Source organism: Symphalangus syndactylus, chromosome 13, assembly GCF_028878055.3.
Source record: "Symphalangus syndactylus isolate Jambi chromosome 13, NHGRI_mSymSyn1-v2.1_pri, whole genome shotgun sequence".
NCBI lineage: Eukaryota > Metazoa > Chordata > Mammalia > Primates > Hylobatidae > Symphalangus > Symphalangus syndactylus.
Genome location: NC_072435.2, coordinates 83,361,616 through 83,388,012, shown reverse-complemented (window position 1 = coordinate 83,388,012; position 26,397 = coordinate 83,361,616). Strand labels below are relative to the sequence as shown.

General features: G+C 35.2%; 2 protein-coding genes across 6 annotated transcripts in view; one reads left to right on the top strand and one right to left on the bottom strand.

The window, feature by feature from the left end:
* The window catches only part of TMTC3 (transmembrane O-mannosyltransferase targeting cadherins 3), a 58,119-nt gene extending 33,580 nt beyond the window's left edge, over nucleotides 1-24,539 (bottom strand). The window contains exons 1-8 of one of the 3 annotated variants that reach the window (XM_055236562.2): nucleotides 24,334-24,420; nucleotides 18,665-18,842; nucleotides 18,263-18,479; nucleotides 13,269-13,487; nucleotides 12,404-12,503; nucleotides 6,517-6,632; nucleotides 5,902-6,074; nucleotides 195-447 (exon numbers count right to left, since the gene is read on the bottom strand). In XM_055236562.2, the coding sequence (XP_055092537.1) occupies nucleotides 195-447; nucleotides 5,902-6,074; nucleotides 6,517-6,632; nucleotides 12,404-12,503; nucleotides 13,269-13,487; nucleotides 18,263-18,451 (1,050 nt within the window). In that variant the 5' untranslated portion in view covers nucleotides 18,452-18,479; nucleotides 18,665-18,842; nucleotides 24,334-24,420. Of the gene's footprint in view, nucleotides 1-194; nucleotides 448-5,901; nucleotides 6,075-6,516; nucleotides 6,633-12,403; nucleotides 12,504-13,268; nucleotides 13,488-18,262; nucleotides 18,480-18,664; nucleotides 18,843-24,333 lie in introns of all 3 variants that reach the window. The other 2 variants (XM_055236561.2, XM_063615139.1) reach the window with 2 other exon arrangements.
* Nucleotides 24,540-24,622: 83 nt separating this feature from the next.
* The window catches only part of CEP290 (centrosomal protein 290), a 163,689-nt gene continuing 161,914 nt past the window's right edge, over nucleotides 24,623-26,397 (top strand). For 2 of the 3 annotated variants that reach the window (XM_063615136.1, XM_055235766.2), the window contains exons 1-3: nucleotides 24,713-24,921; nucleotides 25,492-25,620; nucleotides 25,793-25,870. In XM_063615136.1, coding sequence (XP_063471206.1) covers nucleotides 25,519-25,620; nucleotides 25,793-25,870 — 180 coding nt within the window. In that variant the 5' untranslated portion in view covers nucleotides 24,713-24,921; nucleotides 25,492-25,518. Of the gene's footprint in view, nucleotides 24,679-24,712; nucleotides 24,922-25,114; nucleotides 25,206-25,491; nucleotides 25,621-25,792; nucleotides 25,871-26,397 lie in introns of those variants that run through there. The other variant, XM_063615135.1, reaches the window with a different exon arrangement.

Here is a 26,397-nt window from a genome sequence, read left to right as displayed (position 1 = left end):
GCTGAACATATGTCAAATTATGCCTGCAAATTAACTGAGAATTTTGGGATAAACTCAAATACGTTTATAAATTGGGATGCTGTTGAACAAAGAAAGGAATACTTCTAAAAAGATGCTTTTGCTGAATTACAGGTAGTTTCTTACTTATTCAACTGAATGTAACATCATTTGGAAAGTTAAGAAAAGTTTCTTACCATTAAAACAGTCTTGGAGGAATCACCAGAGTATCTGATACTGAATACTCCCAAAGTCCCCAGAAAACAAAAGAAAGTAAATGTGGCCAGATTTCGAATATCTAGTAATGACTCTATAAGTGGTATTGTTCCCATGGTCCAATCACAGCAGAGCTCTGAAGGATTTAATAACAGCCAAGCATTCACAGGAAGGAGGTAGTTAAAAGTTAGTTGCCTTGTAGGAGTTGGGCTTACAGCAGCTGGGTTATCAAACCTGTATAAAGGATTAAAAAAAGATTACAGATAAAACTTTAAAAATACAGAATTATTTACATAAATAAAACACTAAACAATAAACATTTTATATATCATCTTATTAAACAGAAGACACAGACAAATGTTATGTGTACCTCAGACTCTTGCTAGAGTTCAAACTATCAAAACTTTATGAAACATCTACTTCAGAGAAGTGATATTTATGAAGGACTGTTTGAAAGGCAAGCAGGTCATCCATTTCTGTTTATTATCAGAATAATTCAGACATGCATCCTATAATATTACAATACTACAAAAGTGTTCCATTAAACCTTTTGATTAAAAGTAGTAACAAAAAGTATAAAATTTATTGTTGTATGTGTTGTATGAATCACTTTTGAAAACACTCACCAATGTCATGAGACATTTCTTTTAGAGCTAAATGCTAATTAAAAATTATGCTTCCTGGAAAAAATTCACATAGTTTTCTCCTGTCACGGAGAGAGAAAACCATATCACCTAGCTTTCTTCCCTCTTTTCTTTGACTCCTAGGAAGCTAAAAACCAAATTTCTAGTAAAAAGTAGTAACTGTGTAGGCCTATGTAAGAATTTGTGTTCTACTTTTTCTCTTAGTAAATACTAATATATGCTTATATCATAGTTTATCTTTTCCCAGGCCACGACATATATACATTTCATTAGTTTAGTCTGTGTTCTAAATTTTATTGGTTATAACAGATAGTACTTAAAAGACCCATTTTCTCATTTTAAAATGAGTAAGCCAAGGAAAATCAACTACTACCACTTATTTGACTTGATTTTCTGAAAACATATCAAATATTTGATAAAAATAAATACTATTTGAACAAATAATATCATTTCAAAATTTTCATATGGAATCTCACAACTTACATATTATTTTTCAGATAAAAATAATAAATCTTGAGTCTGAACTTGAATTCTCAAAATAACCGGCAGAACTGAAGAAAAAGTTATCTTTTTGCCTATAATTCACTATTCAGAGTTTAGTTTTAAAAATTACAGTTTATTTAGGATAGCTGATTTAAAGAAAGAGTTAATGTCAAAATAAATCAAATCATATTAAATCCAACTTCAGAGGGTAATAGAATTTATACACACATACACAAACATATATACACAATGTTGAAATGCTTTATTTGGAAAATATTTATATGCTATAAGCACCATATTCATACCTACTAACACATACATAAATTCACACCTATAAACTATATTTTTAGACTGCAGATAGGGAAATAGAAAATAGTTGATTCAAATTCTCTAAAAGGAATAACAGAAAACCAATGAAACTAAGAAGGAAATCCAAAGTCTTATATAAACAATTCAATCTTCTCTATTTCCAATACTGTGATATCTGCACGAGTTCATTTTAGCATGGCTAGACTCAGAGGTAAAAATCCAGGACATTAACAAGTAATTATTCTTTAAAGAAAAAAAATGCTAGAGAGGATACTTATGTGAAAATATCACACAGTTTTGGGTTTAAAAAGTATCTGAATAAAATTTATTCTAACCAGTGGCAGCAATGCACGATCATGTAACATAATGTGAATAACATGTTGGCCTTTCGTTAAAAATAAAAGTTCTTGCATGTAATGGCAATAACTTAAAATTGAACAGGGAAATAGTATAAATTTCATTTTAAATTTTAGCCAAGTCAGGTGAAATGACAAAAGGCTAAATGTTAAAGTAGATAAATATGATATGCAGACTTAAAATTCAGTATATCTTCTGCTTTCTAGCCTTAAACAACTAAAAAACTGTATAAGAGGTATAATTTTTTTAAAACACTGAGCATAAGGTGAAAAAGGACTGTAATATCTGAGAGAAGAAAAACAAATAAGGGGAGCTTTTTCTGGAAAGAGTTTAGTACCTGGATAGTGTTTTTAGTCAGTAAAACAGCAAGAGGGAACCCAGGCTGAGCCTAGTGGTATACTGAATTGAGAGTATGAAGTTAGGAGCCCTAGGAGTGCGGGGGGCTGGAATTAGTGAGGCAGAATCCAGACAGAAGAAAGTTGCTGAGAAAGAGAACCTGAGACATCTGTAGAGGGTCTCTCTCCAGTTTTCAATATTGATGAGTTCTTTTTTTTTTTTGAGACAGAGTCTTGCTTTGTCACCCAGGCTGGAGTGCCATGGCACAATCTTGGCTTACTGCAAACTCTGCCTCCCAGGTTCAAACGATTCTTGTGCCTCAGCCTCCCAAGTAGGTGGGATCAGACGTGTACCACCACGCTGGTTAATTTTTCTATTTTTAGTAGGGATGAGGTTTCCCCACGTTGGCCAGGCTGATCTCAAACTCCTGACCTCAAGTGATCACCTCAGCCTCTCAAAGTGCTGGGATTACAGGCGTGAGCCACCACACCCGGCCCGATATTGATGAGTTCAAATCAGCACATATATGTGAGGAAATACCCATGGTTGGTGTAGTGGGTTGAATCATATTTCTAAAAAATTCATGTCTACCCTAACTTCAGAATGTGGTGTTATTTGAAAATAGTTTCTGCCAATATTAGTTAAGATGAGGTCATACTGGGTAAGGGTGGGTCCTAAATCCAACGACTGGGGTCCTCATAAAAGGAGAAGAAAGAGATACACTGGAAAGAAGGCAATGTGAAGACAGAGCAGATTGAAGTGATGGAGTTACAAGCCAAGGAATGCCAAAGACTGCTAGCAACCACCAGAAACCAGCAGACAGTTATGGAACAAATTCTTCCTTAGAGCCTCCAGAAGGAACCAATTGTGCTGACATACTGATTTGGTATTTCTAGCCTCTTGAACTGTGAGGGAACAAATTTCTGTTATTTTAAGCTATCCAGTTTGTAGTTATTTGTTACAGCAGCCTTCAGAAAACTAATACAATCAGGCAAAAACCTCCTGAATGTATTAGAGCTAAAAATTCCCAAATATACCGAGCCAGGAATAGTTCCTTGGCAGACAGTGTGGAAATCTTCATAATTTACAGTTCACGTCGAATAGTCAAAAAGATCTTGCATCAGTAGTGAAGTGAAATTAGTCTTATCCTAAATGCTATTGTGGTCCCACAAAACAAAGCTTAAAAGCAAGACTGGGCTGGGCGCAGTGGCTCACGCCTGTAATCTCAGCACTTTGGGAGGCTGAGGTGGGCGGATCACCTCAGGTCAGGAGTTCAATATCAGCCTGACCAATATGGAGAAACTCTATCTCTACTAAAAATACAAAAATTAGCCAGGCGTGGTGGCGCATGCCTGTAGTCTCAGCTACTCAGTAGGCTGAGGCAGGAGAATCGTTTGAACCTGGGAGGTGGAGGTTGCGGTGAGCCGAGATCGCGCCATTGCACTCCAGCCCTGGGCAACAAAAGCGAAACTCTTTTCTCAAAAAAAAAAGAAGAAAGAAGAAAGAAAAAAAGCAAGATTGAAAGATAAAACATTTTCCAAGTAACTTAAATGCATTCCAGAATAAAACTCAAAATTTATAGAATACATTAAGGTAAAATTCACAAATGGTATCTGTTCAACAATTACTGGACATGCAAAGAAGCAGAGAAATACAACCTATAATGAAGAGAAAATTTATTCAATAAAAACTGACCAAGCAATGACACAGATGACAGAATTAGTAGGCAAGGACATTAAAGTAATAGAACATGTAGAGATATAGAAGATATAAAAGAAGACTCAAATCAGACTTCCTTCTGAAGATGAAAACAGATTCAGTGGTAAGAAAAAATTAGATGAAATTAAGAGTAGATTAGATATTGCAGAAAAAAGATTAGTGAACTTGATACAGCAAAAGAAACTATCCAAACTAAAAATGGTAAAAGATTGAGGGAAAAAAACAGCTTCAGTGCAACAACTTCAAGAAACTTAAATATATTTAACTGATATACAAGAAAAAGAGGAAAAAGAAAAGATGGCAAAAATATTTGAAGACTAGCTAAACATTTTCCAAAATTTATACAAAATTAAAACCTACAGATTTCAAGAAGCTCAGTTTACCTAAGCACAAGAAACATAAATATATAAGAAACAATGGTAAACACGAAATATTAAAAACAGGCATAGAAAAAAATACACATAACATACATTAGCATAAAGAGATAAGGATAGAGGTTTTCCCACTGAAAATAATAAAAGCCGGAAGACAGTAGATTTACATTTTCAGAATACTGAATGAAAAAGCCAGTGTAGAATTCTCCACCCAGAGAAAATATCTTTCAAAACCTGATATTTTTAATCAAGAAATGCTAAAGAAATTCCTTCAGGTAAAAGGAAAAATAGTACCAGACAAAAATCTTATCCAACAAAGGAATAAAGAACACTGGAAATGGTGACTCATGGTTAATGTAAAATACTTTGTTATTGTTTAAATTCCTCCAAGACAATTGTTTAAAGCAATGTATGTTCAAGGAAAACATACACAAACTGCATAAAAGTTAAGTTCTTCCATATATAAAATGTATATTATATATATTTATACTATATATACTGATATTTTTTTATATATATATTCGAAATTAGAATATTCCTTGAAGGTAAACTGTGATAATCAGAGATGTTCTAAAATCCCTAAAGCAACACTAAAACAACAAAGATTTATAGCTAATAAGCCAACAAGGAGATAAAATGAAATATTAAAAAAAGGATCCAAAGGAAGGTGGAAAGAGAGAAAAAAGGGAACAAAGAATAGATGGGACAAAGAGAAAACAATTTTAGCAAGATGACAGATTTCCATCAAACTATATCAATAATCATATTAAATATAAATCAATGATATATCCCATCTAAAAGTCAGATTATCTGACCAAACAACAAAAGACTAAATTGTATGCACGCTACAAGAAATCCTCTTTATAAATAAAAGCATAGACAGGTAAAAAGTAAAAAGATGGAAAAAGATACACCACATAACACTAATGAAAGATAGCTGGGATAACAAAAAGTGAATTTCTGAGTAAAGACTATTACTGGGGATGAAGCTCATTTAATAATGACAAAGGGATCAGTTCCTCAAGATGACCTGACAATCCTAGTTGTTTACACACCTTAGTAGCAGAGCTTCAAAAACACATAAAACAAAAACCGATAGAAGTGCAAGGAGAAATAGCGAAATCTACAAGTATAGTCAGAGATTTCAACATCTCTCAGTAACTGACAGAATGAGTAGACAAAAATCACTAAGGATATAGGAGACTAAATTAACACTAACCTTAACACTTAACCAGTTTGGGATGGGTCATTCATTATTTTTATCGTGGGAGCTTTAAGGGTGTATACATATGTCAAAAATTATCAGTATGTAAATTTTAAATATATGCAGCTTAAAAAATGTTAATTATAGCTTAATAAAACTGTTAAAAAACAAAATAAATAAAATACTTTCTGCAACATTTATAATCATTAAAATCCGAAGTTAAAAAAAAGAATGAAGAAAACAAAGAACCAGAATTTCATACCTGGTGAATACCGGAAGTTGGGATTGAATAACCTGGACTCTAATCACAACAAGTAATAATGTACTGAACATCAAGACAATGAGTTTTACTAGTGTCTGCAGCATAGAAAATGGAATGCTACCCTTTCCACGGAGAAACTGTCCAGCAGTAGTACATAGTAATGGCAAAGTATACTGAAAAAGAAAAGAAATGTTTTAAGCAACAAATAACATATCTCAATGTTTTCAATACTGTAGTACTTTCTAATTGCAAGATTAGATACAAGTGTAATTATAAAATTAATGTGGAAGAATGTGTGAAGCTAATATTGAATAAAACTGAGCTCAATAGTCTTACCTAATAATGAATTATACTGTACAGTACTATTGCATACTTTTCCAAGCTGCCTAATGATTCCATCACTGAAATTTAACATACAGTTCTTAAAACACTTAAAGTATCATAAAATGTTAAGTAATTTTCAGTAGGTATGAGGATAAAACATGATTTCTGGTATTATTATTGGTAAACGCATTAATTTACATAATGATACATTTAGAAAATAAAAATAAAATCTGATTCAACTAGGATAAAAGATATCAATAAGAAAATTTATATATTTATAGTTTGGCTTACCCCCTGGGCAATAAACACTTCATACACACAGCAAATTCCTACAACTGTTATTCCTTGTTCTTTACATAATGTTGCAACAGCCACTAAAAACACTGTCAATGCAATTGGAGTCCATACTGCAATTTGAGAACAGAAAATATAAAAATTCAGAAAACAATTTTATAACATCAAAAAAAGATATTTTAAACTTTACTTGTGATTCCATATCCATATGAGTGCTACTTCTCATTAATTAGTAGTATATACTTTAAGATATACTTAAATTTTAATTTTTACTTTATACATTCAAAGCAAAATATCAACATGTATAATTTGAACTGAAATTTTTTACAAAGGGAAAAATTATTTAATCAAATACTAACTTTTAAAACAAAGGTAAGGTGGTGAATTTGGAGAAGAGAAATTTACAGGTTTGAGTGTCATAATTAATAAGCTATCATCCTGAAATGAAGACAAATTCCTGAAATTATGACAGATATCTTTATACTTTATTAAACTGATAAATTATTAAAACCTTAAAATTTAAAACTATTGGGAAAAGTAGGGTACCATACTTTTTTTTTTTAAGACAGGGTCTGGCTCTGTCACTCAGGCTGTAGTAAGTACAGTGGCGTGAACATAGCTCACTACTGCCTTGAATTCTGAAGTTCAGGCAATCCATCTGCCTCAGCCTCCCAAATAGGACTACAGGCATGTGCCACCACATCTGGCTATTTTTTTTTTTTTTTTTTTTAATTTCTGTAGAGACAGGGTCTTGCTATGCTGCTCAGGCTGGTCTCAAACTCTTGGCCTCAAGCCATCCTCCCACCATGCTGGGATTCCAGGCACGAGCCATTGTGTCTAGCCCATTCTTATAAAAACCAAAATGAAAGTGGTTAACAATAGGCACTTAAATATATACTATTCTTCTATTTGCAATAGACTGTAAGTTCTATTTAAATGAAAAACATACTTCATTGACTTCAAGTAAGTGTCTACCATGTAGTAGTAATTTGACTAAAGAGTAAGGAATTGTGAAAGTTCATTGTGAACTTGTGAGTTTGGGCAGCTTTTCCAGGCTTCAGTTTTCTTATGAAAAACTATAACCTCTAATTCTTTTCTAGTTTAAAAAAAGATCTGGTAGTATGACTGTGTGATCTCAGTTTGCTTTTCATTTTTTCTTTTTGAGACGGAGTTTCACTCTTGCTGCCCAGGCTAGAGTGCAAAGGCGTGGTCTCAGCTCACCGCAACCTCTGCCTCCCAGGTTCGAGTGATTCTCCTGCCTCAGCCTCCCAAGTAGCTGGGATTACAGGCATGCGCCACCATGCCTGGCTAATTTTGTATTTTTTAGTAGAGACGGGATTTCTCCATGTTGGTCAGGCTGGTCTTGAACTCCTGACCTCAGGTGATCTGCCCACCTCGGCCTCCCAAAGTGCTGAGATTACAGGAGTGAGCCACTGTGCCCGGCCGTGACCTCGGTTTTTATTGACTATTAACTAAAGCAAAAATTCAAATAATTGACTTAAATCTAAATATAAACAAGAACAGAATTCATGAATTGAATACATTTTCTTTTGTCATTGGGCTTAATATAGAAATACACCTGTTTTTGAAATTGTTTTCAAAGTACTCTATAGACTAAAATTACTGAAAGAAAAAATAACCAAAAACAAAGAAATAAATGAAAAAAACCAAACCCATGAAACTGTTGCAGATACTAAGTATAATAATATTCTTTCTTTAAAAAAAATCTTATAATCTCATTAGGCCAAAACATCAATACTAATATAATAGATTATATTATACTACAATGCTAAATTCAACAAGAAATTCATAGAGGAAGAAATCAGAAGATGGTTATTTACAAAACAGGCTGGACCTAATGTTGGCCCTTGAAGGATATACAGGACATGGAAAAATTGGGAAAGGTGGATGTATAAATAAATAGGGGTGAGGGTAAGCTAGGCAAATCAAGGATATAGAGAATAGTATGAATGGATGTGTATGTCTACATAAAAACTCATAGGAAATAATAGCATTGAAAGCAGATATTTTAAACAGTTTATATAGCCAGTTTGGCATATATTATTTCACTGAATCTTAAAATCACTCTATGGAGTAAGAACATGGATGTAATCATACCCATTTTTAAGATGAGGAAAGAACTGTAGAGGTATTTTTTAAAAAGTAACAAAGAATAAGGAGACCAAGACTTTAACATGGTTCTTCTGATTTTAAATTCAGAGCTTCTCAGTAATTTGTATTTCTACTCCAAGGAAGAAAAAGCAAATGGTTACCTTTTACAACCTTGAATTCCATCTCACCAACTAAGAGTAATAAATGCAAATGTCTTACTGAAACCAATCACTTCAGTTCTTCAGCCTCTAGTGACTATATTACTACATAAACACTTTGATTTTATAATCAGATCACTGTGGTTAAAAGTTACATGTGATTTTGTCCAAAACAAGTATACCTGGTAAATAAGTTAAGGACACTTAAATCCATTCCCATTTCAAGATACAGGCTTCTAAACTGACTCTACATGTGTAAAAGAAACACATCTTCAGCAATCACTTATTCAAACAGTTATTTTAAGTATCTACTACATTTCAAGGGTATAGGGAAGAGAGACAAGTAATAATATACTCTGTCAAATGGTGACAAAGTTTAAGTGTTATAGAGAAAAAAAGAGGATGAAGGGAAATAAAAATAGCACCACTGGGAAAGATGAGTAGTGATATTGATGACATTTAAGTGGATATTTAAGCAGAAACCCAAATAATAAAAAATCAAGTGTAAAGACCCTGAAATTGGATGACCATATTTACAAAAGGGGTATGGGACATGAATATACAAGTTAAAATGAATATAAATAATTACAACTTGAAAACCTTTGCACAGGCCAGTGTATACTAGATACAATAGGGACTACAAAGATGATGTGGAAACTGTGGCTTCAAGAGTAAAATTACTAAGAGTACAAAGTATCATAGTGGTTAAGAGGACAAAGAGAGGTCCAAGGTAGATTTCAGTATTTTTTCAATTAGAATTTAAAATACATTACATTCATTCACTTGCTTATTTCTTCAATATACTCATACTAAACACCTACTGTAAACTAGGAATCATTTTAGGAAATGAAGATCAAAAAACGGAGAAAAAGTTACCTACCCTAAGGAAGGTCACGTTCTATTGTGAGAAAGCAATAAACAAAAGAAAAATGTAAACTATGTATTTTCAGGTTAGAAATGAGTATTTTCAGAAATGCAAGTAAAAGGCATAGAAAACATTACTCTGTTTTTGTTTCGGTGAAATGGTGAACTAGCTTGACCTGTTGGTCCCTTCCCCAAAAATCAACCCTAGAAAAAGGTAAGTAAGAGGGAAAAATAGTTTCTAAGACACTTTTTTGTAAAAAAAAAAAAAAAAAAAACAAAAAAAAAACACAAAAAAAACCTTAGCATTTCGAGGTTATTTTAAGCATGTATGGTTCTGTGAGTGTTATGAGGGATTACATTTAAGGCAGAAGACAACAGTGGGAATTTTTTTTTTAACTTTTGTTCTATCCTCTCCTGACTGCTTTGGGTAGATCACTATCTGCTTCGTTACTGCAGAAATCCACAGCTACAATGGCTACTGGGTGTTCCAGAGGTAAAAGCAGAGCACTTCAGAAGTCTTGATGGGGTAAGAGGTAGGTATTTTTTAAAAGGTACAAACCAACCAATCACGCCTAGGCAGTAACTTCCACAGAGCTACCATTTAAATGCAGAGGGATGGTGGACTGGCCTCTTAATGCTGATTCTCTTAAAGAAAACAAAGAGTGTGCCTAGTAGCACTGGTAGGAACAATAGTGATCCACAGTAGCTCTACGGAACCTGGAACTTTATATCCTGGTTTATAATTCCTTTCATCCCTTCAGACTCACAGGATGAACAAAGAGTGGCCCTGGCCTTTCCCTTTAACAGGCACAGTGGTTTATAACTTTAGAAGAACATGTGGCTTGAGCTCACAAGCCAAAACAACTAAATATCTGAAGGATACAACAATCATAAAACAGAGAGAACAAACATAATAACATATACTACTAAATCAGAATTACTTAAAGAGACAGACTAAGAATTTCAAATAATTCTTTTTTTGTTTTGAGACGGATTCTGCCTGTCTCCCAAGCTGGAATGCAGTGGCGCAATCTCTTTTTGAGACGGAGTCTCCCTCTGTAGCACAGGCTGGAGTGCGGTGGCATGATCTCGACTCACTGCTACCTCTGCCTCCCAGGTTCAAGCGATTCTCCTGCCTCATTCTTCCGAGTAGCTGGGACTACAGGCGCCCACCACTACGCCCGGCTAATTTTTGTATTGTTAGTAGAGACAGGATTTCACCATATTGGCCCAGGCTGGTCTGAAACTCCTGACAATGTGATCCGCCCGCCTCAGCCTCCCAAAGTGCTGGGATTACAGGCGTGAACCACTGCACCCAGCCCAAATAAGTAATTCTTAAGGAAATAAGGCAAGATATTAGAATTGTAAAGAATAAGAAATCATTAAAAATCACCAAGTACAAGTATTTGGAACAAAAGATACAATTTGGTGAAAAGCTATTTCAGTTAGAACAGGGAAGGCTTTTCTAAGACAGAAATACTTAAGCTGAGGCCTGATAATATACAGTAGTGTATAAATGAGACTACTAAAGATCTAAGGGAAGAAAATTCAATAATGGGAAATGCAGGTATAAAGGTGGGTGCTCTGCCTTTTTGGGAACAGCAAGAAGGTCTATCTAGCTATAGTGAAGACAGCTAGGGCAAGAATGGCAGAAGATATTAAACAGGTAATTGAGAGCCTGATTATAAACCTGTAGGCCACAGTATTTTCTAACTTTACCATTCAGGCTTTGGTGAGGATGGTACTTAAAGAGGATATTGGTTTGCAATTCCATATTAGTTACAAAAGTAGCTCCTACTACATGATGCACTGCACAGGTAGGGGACTATCATTATGCACATTTAACAGATAAAGAAATGTAAGCACAGAGAGGTTAATTTGCCTGATGTATTACAGTGAATTGAACTAGTAAATAAACAGTGGAGCTAGAAATTGAAACCAGACTCTTTAGTCCATGCTTTTAAGTACTATGCTATGCTGCCACTCAAATTGTTTTAAGAAGGCATTGCGCAAAGCAGCAAAGGCAAACCTACTTCTATTACAAATCCAGAACACTCTAAGATGTTTGGCTAAATCATGTGTTTCTTGAACCTCAGTTTCCACACATAAAACTAGGCTTCTTGTCATGAGTACCTTGGAACTACAGTGAGAAAATCTGCCCCCTCCCCGAGAACTTAAAGGTTTGTGCCCACTGTGCCCACACTTGAAAAAAATCATTTTTATTGCCTGGAACTTGTTTTCTGATAATGCCAGGAATCATTAAGAGTAATGACCTAATGTATACGAAGCACTTTCCAGAGTAGGTCACAAGGTAGGAGCTCAATAAACAGCTATGATCAACACACAATGAAAGTTATATTCTAGGAGGCTTTTAACCTTGCCTAAACAATATGATAGTCTACCAGGTGTTATTTATCCAAAGACAATTGAAATACTGGAATCTATATCATTAATAGATAACAGAAGATGGAACTAGGACTAACTCTAAAACTCTTCTAAGGTTACTTGGTTTTTAAAATTAGATCATATAAAATCTATTAGCTCAAGATAAAAATATAAATTATACACAAACTTCATAAATACTAGCAATGTTACATATTTCATATTTTCACATATGCTAAAGTAAAACAATATATAAAGATGAATCCCAAATGCGGTATATAATGTGTTATAAGAAGCACTTGGAATAAATAAAAATTCCTTAATCAAGTTTTAGCACTGTTAAAAAAAATCAAATGTGCGACATGTACTTATGGAATTGTCTGGTCCTTTTGATCTGGTATATGACAAAAAAGCTGCTAGAAAAAAGATAGATGACAAAAGTTCTGCTCGTCCGACAACTCCCGTTACCTAGAAAGGAAAAATGAAGGGGGTTTGTATTAATAAAGAATATCTTGAAAAATTACTATATATAATGGTAAAAATACTTTAACTTTTCAAGCGCACATTTGTTTCTTAAACATTCTTTGGGTGCCCTCAGGTGGTGAATTTGTGAATCTTACATAAATAGAAGTTTATTAGTGACTCTTAACAGTTTATACTTTTTTTAACTTATTTTGAAATAAGACTTATAGGAAGTTTCAAAACTAGTAAAGAGAGGTCCTGTGTACTCTTTATCCAGCTTTCTCCAATGGTAACCACTTAAATATGGTAGAATATCTAGAATTTAAGTACTTCTTACATATTTTCTTAAAATATGAATGTTCTTAATATACAAAGGTACCATAAATTCAGAAAGTTATATCTCATAATAAATCTGAAAACTAAAGTTTAAAAAGACAATAAACTTTAAATAGTCCTTAGAAATTCTTGTTCATTAAAAAAAAGTGACCGAAGAACTGTATTCATGTATATATTTCTAAAAAGATTTTATATTCTTGAATGAAAAATGTTTATGTTTCAAAAATGTTAAATTTAAAAATTTTACACAGTAGGAAGTTAGACTTTGTGTACTAGAAAGTTAAGAATTAACTGTATGAATTTAAGAGTCTTCAAATATTTGGATTAAAGTCAGGGTTAAATTTTTTTTTTCTTAAAAATATATACCATTATAATCACTGTGCAGGATTTGTAAAACAGGAAAAAGAAAAAAAATCAATTCATAGTTTTACTTACTGCTTCTGTGTGTATTGGATGCACTGCAAAAAGTAAAGAAGCAATCACACTACTCTTGTTGTCCAGAAAAAGTTTGCATACTTTGAGAAATATCACACTAACCACAGCATGAAAAATCATATTCAGGAGATGATATGACATTGGTTTTAGTTCACTTAACAAATAATTTAAGCGAAATGTCAATACTGTTAAGGGACGGTAAGACTTGTGGCTTCTCTCCTACAAGGAAAAAACAATCAGTGATTATTAAAGTACCTTGGTCCAACAGGGTACAAAAGCTCATCATTGCATTTACCATTAAAGATATTAATATCTACATTTTACTGAGAAATAACAATAAAATATGAAATGTCTTAAGAGTAACACAAAAATAGTTTTATAATCTGTATTTTTCTATTTCCTTAGTCCACAAACAAGGTTAATTTCCTCCTTGATATACAGTGGTCAGAGAACTAACAGTAAAAGGACATTTGACAATTAATTCCTCTTCGATATAACAATTTTAAAAAAAGACAATGCCGGCATTGGTCAAGTTAGAGCACGGGATTCTCTCCAAAGCCTGCCTCCATATCTATTAGCAATACAAAAGCTCATATAACTACTGGCTAGATCTTCATAACGAAATGTAAGAACAGAATGCTTACCAGTTCAATTAAAATAGTGATGACTCAAAAAGGTACTGTCTAGCTGTTTTATGAAAAACATCTCCATAATGTATAAATCTGAATATATTAAACTAGGAATTCTCAAATTACAGAGAGTAATACAAGAGTAAAAACTTTCTTAGAATATGAAAATAGACACCATTCTTGTGGTATTCTCCTTTGGCAATAAATAAAATTTCATGTAAAGTACTGACTTTCTTTTTAAATTATAAGTTACATTTAATCAGAAATAATTCTTTCCCTAACACAAAACCAAACCAGATTTAAGAATAAAACACATAGTTCAAATATATATAAAATATTAATCAAGTTATTTTTTGTAGTTTTATACAAAGGGCATTGACATAGTTTGGATGTTTTTTCCCTCCAAATCTCATGCTGAAATGTGAGGAGGTTGAAATGTTGAAGGTTGGGCCTGGTGGGAGATGTTTGGGTCATTGGAGGTGGGTCCTTTATGAATGGTTTGGTGTCTTCCCCACTGTAATGAGTTCATGTGAGAGCTGGTTGCTTAAAAGAGCCTGGAACCTCCTCCCCTCTCTCTTGCTCCCTCTCTCACCATGTGATACACCTGCTCCCCCTTCACCTTCTACAGGTAGTAAAACTTTCAAGGCCTCACCAGAAGCCAAGAAGATGCTGTTGCCATGCTTGTACAGTGTGTGCAGATCCATATGCCAAATAAACATATTTTCCTTATAAATTACCAGGTACTCCTTTATAGTAATGCAAAACAGACTAATATAGGCATCCATATTCAGCTTCTTTGCTCTTCTACTTCCTATGATATTTTGCCATAACTTTCTGGCACACAAGTAGACTTAAGCCTGTTCATCCTTACTAGGGAACATTAGGAAACACAAAGAATAAATCTTTCCCATCTTGAAATTAGGAACATTTTAGTATCTCTGTACTGACTATATACTCCATGATGTACTATCTACTTAGAATGTTCTTTCCTGCTTGCCTAATTCCTTTACATCCTTCAAATTTCATCTCAGGCATATAAAGCTATTTTTAAGGCACTGTATTGAACTGACATGATTTGTACTAGAAAGTAGAAAAGAACTCTAGAAACCCTTTGGATACCTGAAATGTCACTGTGGCTACAATGGAACAAATATTCTAGGTGAAAGGATGTACTCAGAAAGTAGAAGGGAATATGTACGTTGAGTTGCAGTATACATAATTGTTCAGTTAGGACTATTAGACATACATATACTATAGGTGATGACCAACTAATAGACCAATTATTAACATAAGTAATTATTCACATAACTCATTAGGGATCTATTTCAGATTCCACTGTGACAAATAATCATCAGCCTATTAGATACCAAGTTTACTTTGTGAAAACACCTAGGGCCATTATGAATAAAACAATTCAGATCATTATTACTTTCGGGCATAGTAAAGAAAAAATTACTCAGGATATTAGTTGGCAATAAAAATACACAACAGTATAATGAATGATTAAGCTAACAGTTCCCTGTTAATGTGAATCTCAATATAGGGATGGCAAAATCATAATGAGATAAAATATTTGCAGAAGTTACCTTAGCACAAGGTACTTTATAGGCCAAATGCCAGAGGAAGGTGGCTCATTACAGCCCCCTTGCTCCCAGCCACAGCTATACCAAAGAATCCCCTGGATGACTTAAACAAGAGCCCCACCCTCCCTCCCACACAAAACAACAACTAAACACACACACATACAAAATAAGACAAAAATATTGATACCTACATCCCACTCTGAGATTATCTGAAATAACAGGTTTGGACAGAGCCTTGGTAATATGTTTTCATTCTTTAGATGCCCCAGGCAAATTCTAATATGGCAGTCAGGGTTGAGATCAAATGAACTATCAATAAATAGAGCGGCACATATCTATAGCATAAGCCTACTAGAGAGATAATCTAAACACTGAGAGGTTCACAGGAGTCCAAAGACCCCTAATATGGCAGTATTTATATGGCTTAGGAGAATGTCCTAAGCCCAAAATGTGTTTTTAAGACCTACATTGGCACAAAAATTCTTGTAAGATACGTGTGGACACGTATCTTCTAGGCTATCATAACTTGATGATATCAATGATTAGATCTTTGAATATGCTAATTCCAGGCTTATCATGAAACCTATGACACCTAAGGACTACCTAGAATAATTTTCCCTAGTGTCACATTTGCCTTCAGGGAGAGAATATGCCCATCAGAAAATACAAGGAAACTACACTCTTCACTCTTAATAAACTGTTATTCTAGTTTGTTCATCCATTCTGTCAGAACATATGAGTCTTTTTCTTAGTCCATCTGCTTACGGGCTTTCTGAACAAAATCAAATTTTCAATCTGCAAAGCTGAGAAAATCACTGAACAGATCACTGACACCATGGTATGTGATATGTGTGTGTCCCTGCCCAAATCTTACATCAAAATGTAATGCCCAATATTGGAAGTGGGGCTTGGTGGGAAATGATTGGATTATTCGGGTGCATTTCCTATGAATGGTTTAGCACCAGCCTGCTTGGTACTGTATTTGCTACAATGAGTTCTTGTGACAGCTGGCTGTTCAAAACTGTGTAGCACCTCCCACCGTACTCCTCTTACTCCTGCTTTTGCTATGTGAAGTGCCTGCTCTCTCTTCCCCTTCTGCCATGACTGGAAGCTTCTTGAGGCCTCCCCAGAAGCAGATGCTGCTATGCTTCTTGTACAGCTGGTAGAACTGTGAGCCAATAAAACCTCTTTTCTTATAAATTACCCTGTCTCAGGTATTTCTTTATAGCAATACAAGAATAGCCTAATCTAGAAAATAAGACCATTTAATATGGCCAGCTAAACTATCAGTTCAAAACCTCAACATTATGACTAAAATCATAACAGATACTAGCATAAATTGAGGGAATGGACACATAGTTCTGAGGGTCTCTGGAGATCAAAGGTAGGTATATAGGAGGACAAGCTGTCTAGAATAATGTATAATAGGGCTGTATTTTCCCCCTTATTATCAAAAGATTTTTTTTCAAAAGCTAGAATTGGGTGAGAACAAAAAGGCGAATAAAGTCTTCTTACTAAATAAGACAAAATAATTATATATGCTTGTGATCAGAGGAATGAAAGAGTCCATCCCTAACCTTGAGAGGCTTCCAAATTTGGGGAATGGGGAAAGCGGCCACAATGACCGAGAAACATACTGTTAACATTGCAGAGAGTTACATGTTATGTTTCAACAATTTATTCAATATCTATGTGCCAGGTAGTGTAGATAAAGTAATTCATTTATTACTTGAGGCCTTAAATGACTTATGTTTTTATTCTACTTTTCCACCTGGGAAATTTAGGTTTATTAATATAGAATTTTAGTTTAGAAATCAATATCCCTTAGAAATTTGAAGCATTACTCTCTTTTTTATTTTGGAAAGGAATTATCCTCTTTTACAGATCAGGAAAATGACTTTCCATCTGAAAGATGTATTCTCACCTATTTCACACAGCTAATATATGACATAACTAAAATTAGAATCCATTCTATACGATATCAAGCTGATAAGAGTTTAATCCCAAAGAGTTTAACAGTGACCTTCAAAACAGTAAAAATACCCTCATAAAAGTGAACCATATGGATGAATAAAAATTAAATTATTGAACTAAACTTTTGGGTTCTCAATATATAACCTGAATAACTATTATGTAAGAGATAGGACAAAGATTCAAAATTTGTAATAACCACTTTTTCTGCAAGAGAAATTGGCAATATGTGTACTTACTATTTTTACTCAAAGTCTTATCTATTTATATTGAAGTTGCCATATTTTAAAATGTTGAAATATATCACATCTCTTTTGCCTTACTCACAAAACAGAAAAAAGAGAAAGTCAATTAGCAAGAAATAGGCATGTATTACACCTATTGCTCTCCCTATACATTTGGTTTTCACATAAATATATATTATTTTTAAGAAGTTAAGCCAAAACTACCTATTGGGTACTATACTCGCTGTCTGGGTGACATATCGGTACCCCAAACATCAGCATAACGCAATATACCCATGTGACAAACCTGCATATGTAGCCCTGTATCTAAAAGTTAAAAAAAAAAAAAAAGCAGCAGCCAAGGTACACAGGCAAAGAAATAATCAAGTGCTGCTTTAAAGAAGATAACCTCATCCTCAGCTTCCTGTTCAATTTATTACAAACATGTTACGTTTCATATAAAAATTTTAGGGTTAAAAATCTGTAACTGCTGTGATGATAATGTTGATAAAGACCTAGAAGTAATAAAATACCAGAATATTTCAAAATCTGAGACATAAACAAGTAATATATAAGTAATTACTTACCTCAGACATAGGGGTTCCCCAGAAATCATTTTGAAATAAAGTTTTTAAAGGTGTAGATGGATGCAAGTCTTTGTTATCCAGTATTGCTGAAACATCATCAAAAACAAAACCACAAAAGAGGCTGTTCCAATAGCAGGCAGTAACCACACCTACTATTAAGGTTATTTCTTTTAGATTAATATCAGCCATCTTTTCTATAAGCACTTCTGGACAAAAACTGGAAAAAAAATCATGAAGATAAAATAAGGAACATATTTATTCCAAGTAAGTTCAATTTTAGTAGGTGGGTAAGTAACTGCATACTAATTCTCCAGAGAAAAGCTCAGCTAAAATGCCATCCACTTCTAAGAAGCATAAGCTAATCACATTGTTGAAATTCAGCCCCCGCCCCCACCCGCTTACTGGATAAAGCCAAGTAAACTCCTCTCCTATTCCAAGGTAGAAGACTGGAGAGTTCCTCTGCAGATTATTTAAAACATAGGGTCTCTGATAACAGGGGCATTAAGTCAGCCCCCTCTCTTACGGGATAAAGCCAAGTAACCTTCTCTCCTATTCCAAGGCAGAAGACTGGAGGTTTCCTCTGTGGATTATTTAAAACATAGGGTCTCTGATAACAGGGAAAAGGCAGCATATTGAAAATAAAGGCTAAGTAAAAAAAAAGTCTGTCCATATATTTTAGGTTGAGACCCTCCATCCCTTTTTTACTGGGCACAAAATTCCATAAAACTTTACAACACTGAAAACAAATAGGATTCTAAAAGCTTCTGGAAATAAAAAAGGTTCCAGAGTAAGGATCAGAGATCAAAAATCATTTTTTTTCACCCAAAATGCTGTGAGTTAGAAACAAAACAAAAAATTCCCTTCCAAATTAAAAAAAGGAGTAATGCTTCAAACTTCTGAGGGATATTGATTTCTAAACTAAAATTCTATATTAATAAATCTAAATTTTCCAGGTAGGAAAGTAGAATAAAAACCTAAGTCATTAAAGGTCTCAAAAAATTTACCTCTGATGTTCCTTTTCAAGAAACTAGGAGAAAAGGTACACTAGTAAAATGAAACAGTATATTAAGAAACAAAGATACAGAAATCAGGAAATAGGATCCAATATAAGACAGCTATATATACATGTAATTTAGAAAAACCAAATGAAAACAACTCAGGATATCTACCTTTGGGTAGGTAAAAATCAAGTTTTGTGTACAGGTCAGAAACCTCTCTTCCCATAAATAATCTCAGGCCACTGGCTTGGTAACATCAATTCACTTGGGGTGACAACCTGTTGTTTGGTTAAATGTTCTAACCACAGGAAAGTTTAAAATTAATAGAAGAAAAAAGTAAATTAAACCTGTGGTTTCAATGCTTTAAAGTTATACTTGGGAACAACTTATGTATCTAATCTTTAGAGTACTTGCAATGTTTAAGAGAATCTAACATCCTGGAGACTTTGATACATTAGCTGTTAAATTATTGTTAAATAAAATAATTTAAAATAAATTAAATAATTTAAAAACATATAATAATATGCATAATAAACAATATTAAATTATGCATCTGATTTTTTAGAGTAACTGCAACCTTTAAGAGAATCTGACATCCTGGAGACTTTGATATATTAGCTGCATAACTATAATTTTAAAATATATAATAATATGTAGAATAAACATATTAAATATAATAAACTACTGACTATGTAGTTTCTGGATTCACAACTATAGTTGAAAAGTATAATAATTAGGTAAATACACAAACAGTATTGGAATTTTTGTAAGAACTTGGGATTTGCTATAGTTTTAAGTTTTATTTCCTAAATTTAATCAGTTCTTTAAGTATTGAGAAAGTTTTCTTTAAGTTAGGCATCTGAAGTACTTAAAAATGAATACATTCAAAATAATTCAATTCTTCAATATATCTTTATTTGATGTGTGTGTATATATATATATACACACACACACACAAATATATAGGTACGTATATGGTTCTTCTGTTAGTTGTGCCTGGGTCACTCATGTGCTTATAGTTATCCCGTGGCTTGATCAGGGCTGGATGGCTTTTAAGGTGTAGATTTCTCAGCTTTGAAAACTAGTCTCTGCTACTTATTAACACATCCTCTAATAGGTTAGCTTGGGCTTCTTAAATGATGATCTCAGGACAACAGGAGGGCAAGGTTCAATGCACAAGCTCTTTATAAGGCTCTATTTAATGCATATTTTAAAAATTATTATTCAAGTAAGGTACATCCTGAATCAATGGAGAAGAAGTTATAAAAGGGCCAAGATAACAGAATTTTTAAGATTCCCCAAGGGAGCACAGTATGAGAGAAAGGGAGAGAGAGCATGTTAAGAGCTCAGTTGTGGAGTCATCCAAGAGTCACCTGCAAAGTAGAGGTTGCAGGGAAGGGACAGATTTACACAAAGGCGTAGACAGACAGGGACATGACTCACTGGGGGCCATTATTGTAAACATGTAACACACTATTCTTGTTAGTTGTGAGAACTTCTAATTTTTCCTAGGCACAGAAGCAGACTCACAAATGCAGTTTAAGTGGATGGGATGACTGATTTCTGTTTGCTTACAAAAATGGGGTGTTACTATATATGTGCACAAAATCCAAGTGCAATTGGAAATGTGAAAGGAAAATAAAACTTGGGATCTCAATTCATTATGCCTATAAGAAAAAATTAGGGTGAAAGCTGAGTCATGCAAGAAACTGCTCTCCTTTTGTTCTTAGCAGACAGCTACACATCAAATGTTAAATATCTCCACAGGTAGCTAATTTATGACATTCACCTTATCTTACGTAAAGTGCTGATTTACCACCCCACATGAATACATAATATCTATTTCCCTCTCTGCTCTTTTTCTCTTGCAACATGTAGATTACCGTATCTACCCATTTTCTCTTCCAGTGGATTTTTCCCCTTTAAATATTGAAGCCCTCAAAATCATCTTAGAGAAAGGAAGAGACTACAGACTATGTAGTCTCTTCTATGTAGTCTCTTCTATGATTCAGTGTTTATTTCTTTTGGGCATGTCCCTAACCTTGGCAAAATAAACTTCTAAATTGAGACCTGTCTTAAATACTTTTTGGTTCACGAAGACTTCTCATGAGCTACATTATAGATATACAAAACTAAATACAATCCCTTCAATAAAATTGTAAATTGTATTAAGGCAAATTGTTTTGCCTTAATTTCGTGGACAAGAATGAGTGTGCAGCAAGCAGACACTTGTCTTCCTTCAACAATGAGGAAACTGGAAAGATTAGTAGGGAGTCAGTGTGAATTAAGCCATTAACCATGGCTTAATTTGCCATGAAGATAAGGCAAAACAAAATGTTTAGAATACACAATGGATACAAAATGGCCATGCTTTGTTTAAGAGATTGGAGAAGTAAGATACTATGACTTTTCTTGGTAAGTCAGCAAAAAGGAACTAGAAGTAACATCTAAGGAATATAAATTCATTGCTACAGAGAACAAAGGTAAGCAATTATAAAAGGTGAGGCCTTCTTGTGAAGTGATTTTGGTCAGATAAAACTGTTCACAAAAGCCTAGGGCAGAAAGAAGGCTGGTCCAGACAAGTGTTCTTATAACAAGGCCACTTACAACATCGTCACATAAGTCCCATTTCTTGATGAAAACTGACAGGTGCAAAAAATCTGATGAAAAATAATAGAGCTTTGGCAATTTTCCTCAAAAATATACAGTGAGTTACTGAACTAGAACTTGAGTTAAATTTCCTGACTCACAGATAGGTACAAACAGACTACAATGCATAAATACTTAGTTGACTTGTTCAAGCCAGAGCTGACTTGTTCACTGCTGTATCCCCAGTGCCTAGCACAGGAAACAGGATAAAAAATACTCTTAGAATGAGTTAAAGAATAAAATTTAGGTAAGATTTTGCTTTTAGTTACAATTGTCACTGAGATCTAGGTTACAATATTAGCTTCATCAATTATTACTTAACTTCTATGAACTTGTTCTCACTTCTGAAAAATTAGAATAAAATTTACCATTAGAGACCAGGCACCTTGAGTTTATGAATGTGAGCAAGAGGGTGGTGGCAGTAAGGGTAGAAAAGAGTAATACAGACAAACAAAACCAAACTTGTAAGTGAATACATAAAAATAAACTATAATGAATGAAAAAACCAGAAGAAAAGGTGTTACAGCACAGATTTCTATTATGAAAATAAACACGCAGTAGTAAGCATAGTGTATGACATAACATGTGCTCAGTAACTATTAAATTTCATTCCTACCATTGTCAGAGGTATTTGAATCACAACAACTCCATCTTGAGTAGGGGCTGGGTAAAATAAGGGTGAGACCTACTGGGCTGCATTCTCAGGATGTCTGTCAGTCATTCTAAGTCACAGGATGAGATAGGAGGTCCGCACAAGATACAGGTCATAAAGACTTTGCTGATAAAACAGCATGCAGTAAAGAAGCCAGCCAAATCCCACCAAATCCAAGATGGCGAGAAAGGTGGGACGTCTGCTCGTTCTCACTGCTCATTATACACTAATTATAATGCATTAGCATCCTAAAAGACACTCCCACCAGCGCTATGACAGTTTACAGATGCCATGGCAATGTGAAGAAGTTACTCTATATGGTCTAAAAAGGGGAGGAACACTCAGATCTAGGAATTGCCTACCCTCTTCCCAGAAAACTCATGAATAACCCACTCCTTGTTTAGCATATAATCAAGAAATAACTATAACAATCCTTAGTCTACCACCTCCAGTGGGGGTGTATGCACCTCCAATTCTTTCTTGGCGAGATCCAAAAGCCCTCTCCTGGAGTCTGGAACAGAACCCCTTTTCAGAAACACCATCCCATGTTAAATTATGAATTAAGAACACTGAACATGAAGAATATTTAATTCAAATTATTGAGTAAACACTTACAAAATTAAAATATAACATTTAATAAAAATAGCAAGATTGAGGAACAAGCACTTCACAAATATTGGTTTCCCAGAATGTCTGAGGTGTATAGAAGTTAAGAATATGTCCTCCAGCTGGAGAGATCTGTGTTCAATCACACTATTTAAGTTAGAGTACTTAGCTTCTACAAGCCTCAGTTTCTTAACTTAGATAGAAAATGAGGACAATGTAAGCACCTGTTTCACTGGATTGTAAGGAAGAATAAACAAGATAATGAATAGTATTTGGCATATCATCTTTCAGAATAGTAAAATTGTCATTCCTATAAATCTAACTAATGTCTTTAAAATTCATCTCACAAAATCAGTATCTTTTTATTTTGTACTGAGCTACTTATTTTACCCAAACTGGGGGTTTAAAAAGAAACTCATTACTTATTTTCGAAAGGAAAATTTACTGTGAAGTACAGTAATTTTCTTTTTAAAGCAGCGTTTTTAAAAAACAAAAAGACAAAGCACTGGTCCAGATAGTTGGAAATACCATTTAGATTTAAGTCTACAGCTTCTTAGGAAAGTTAGGTAGAGATGTATCATACTCCAGCATGATTGTGAGCAGATAAGCAGGATGAGCAAAACTTGCACGAGTAAGAGTGGTAAACACCAGAGTAGGCGCTTTCATGGAAGGGCACCCTAGGTAACCAAGCAAGTGGCAACAGTACAGGTGAGTTCTCGGGTCCCTTCTCTCTCCGTCCCCGGCAGTGGCCCGGACAAGTACTATCCTCTCCTCTCTAGAGCCTTCACTTCATACCACCTCCACAACCATCAAGCCCCACGATCCGCGAAGGGAATGGTGCTACAGGTAAGGCGGGCGGGGTCAGGGGATGCCGAGACCTCTTGTCAATTCTTCGCTCGCCCCGGAACTAGGATCACCGCTACGCGGCTCTCACTCTAACTACCAAGACAGATTCTGATACTAAACAAGGCTAAAACTTTTTGTTTTTTCCTTCTTACAGAAGGCACTACCCTGGACGCCGCTTGCAAACGCCTGAAGAGAAGGCAGGGTGTTCCCACTTTTTCAGAATGGGACCAGGCCCTACGGCCCCAATAGGTGAAGCTTCTCTAACCCAGGACTGCTCCCCTCAACTCCTCCCAATATGCTGACCGACAGCTCGACCTCACCTGGGAGCGGTTCCGCCAGGGGATGGCTTAGGAAAACCTCAGGAAGAGAGGCCCAGCCAGTGACGCCACTGAAACTACAGTCATGGTCTACCTCGTTCAGGCCACCAGTTCGTAGGCGCCTGAGCCGCTGCGCCTCCCGCCTCTTGGTCCTTCCCCGCCGCCCCGGTACCGTCGCAGCCTTACGCGTTGCATGCCGGGAGCGCCTTACCTCCTCTTCTCAGGGACTTCAATTCCCAGCATGCACAAGCCTCAGGCAGAACTGCACTCTGGGATTTGGAGTCCTCGTTCCACGCCTTCTCATCATCCTGAACACTGAGTCCTGGGACTCCGGAGGAGAATCTAAACGTAAAGTATCACCCACGGTCGTGAACTGTAGGCTCTCCTTGCATCCGGGATCTTATTCTGGCCTTGGCGGAGTTGGGGATGGTGTCGCCTAGCACCCGCTGCCGCTTTGGCTTGCTTGGGACCGTTTGGCTGGACCCAGAGTCCGCGTGGAACCGCGATAGGGATCTGCCAGGGCCCGCGGCCGGGTCCAGCTTGGTGGTTGCGGTAGTGAGAAGCCTCCGCTGGTTGCCAGGCTTGGTCTAGGTGGGTGGATCCCTGTAAGCAGGATTAGCGAGTCACTCCACGCTCAGGTTCTTTAGCCTGAGGGCCCGTGTGCCACAGCGTAGCTACTCCGCCCCTTCCAGCCTCGGGTCCATAATACCGCCTTGCTTCGGTTCCAGTTTCCGCCGCACAACTTCACTCATTCCAGTTGTTAATTTCTGCATTTTTTTTCCAGCGCCAATTCTGTTTCTCCAAATCAGGCGTGATTGTCGGCCTTCCACAGACCCTCGCGCTTGCCAGGATTAGGGTGTTCGCGCGCGTTGTGGGTAAGGGTGTGGAGGAAGGGACCCAGAAATCTTAGTCCTAACTTAGATTAGTGTTAGCAAGGAAGCTTTCCGTCACATTTTATTTAGCCGGTACATTCTGACAGTTTGTGCCGACTGCTATTTTTGATCAAGGCTATTTTGCCCACTTATGTGTTTTGTGGCCCGCTTGTCTGTTTTGCTAACATCAGAAGGCTATAATGAAATAATCTGCAAAAAATGTAAGGTGCTAGAAAACCAATAATACTGTGTACCTTGAAAATGCTAATATCCACCTGTTTTGTTACAGAGGTGGAGCACAGTGAAAGAATTCAAGATGCCACCTAATATAAACTGGAAAGAAATAATGAAAGTTGACCCAGATGACCTGCCCCGTCAAGAAGAACTGGCAGATAATTTATTGATTTCCTTATCCAAGGTGCTTAATTGGTCAATAATAATAGATATGTACATTAACTTATGATTAATTTATTAACAAAATATGAATTTATTTTTTTCAGGGACAACTATAATTGTCACAATCTGGAAGAGTTCTTATATTTTGCTTAAAGGTTATAAAATATAAAACAATTGCTTTTCTGTTTACTTAGGTGGAAGTAAATGAGCTAAAAAGTGAAAAGCAAGAAAATGTGATACACCTTTTCAGAATTACTCAGTCACTAATGAAGGTTTGTATGTAGTAGATTTTAACTATAGGTTTGGCTATTAGTGGAACTATAAAAATCTGTTTTTATATGAGGTAATCTTTGTGAAAATACTTGGTAATATCTACATCACCACTAAAAAATGCAATATATTTAAATATGAATTAAGTATTTTAGTGTGTAAAACATTGCTAGTTTCTACTTAAAGTTTCTAAAAGGGTGTGTAGGGGAAATAGAATGAGTATGTTGAAAAATAACATAAGGAAATATATCTTGAGATCCAAATGACAAATGCAGACAATGACTGCTATAGGGATTTGTTAAGAGGGGAAGTGATTTAAGAGGTGTCAGAAGACTTCACAAAGGATCAATACTGAGGAGTAGTGTTAGATAAGTGGAAGGCAATGCAGTGGTAAGATAGTAAGGGAATTCTAGAGCTGTTGGTTACCACAAATAAATACTGAGAGTAGGAAATATGTTTATTCTTTGCATTTGAGGAAACGAGGTGCAGCAAGTTTGTAGCAGACTGTAGAGAAAACAAATCTTGGGTA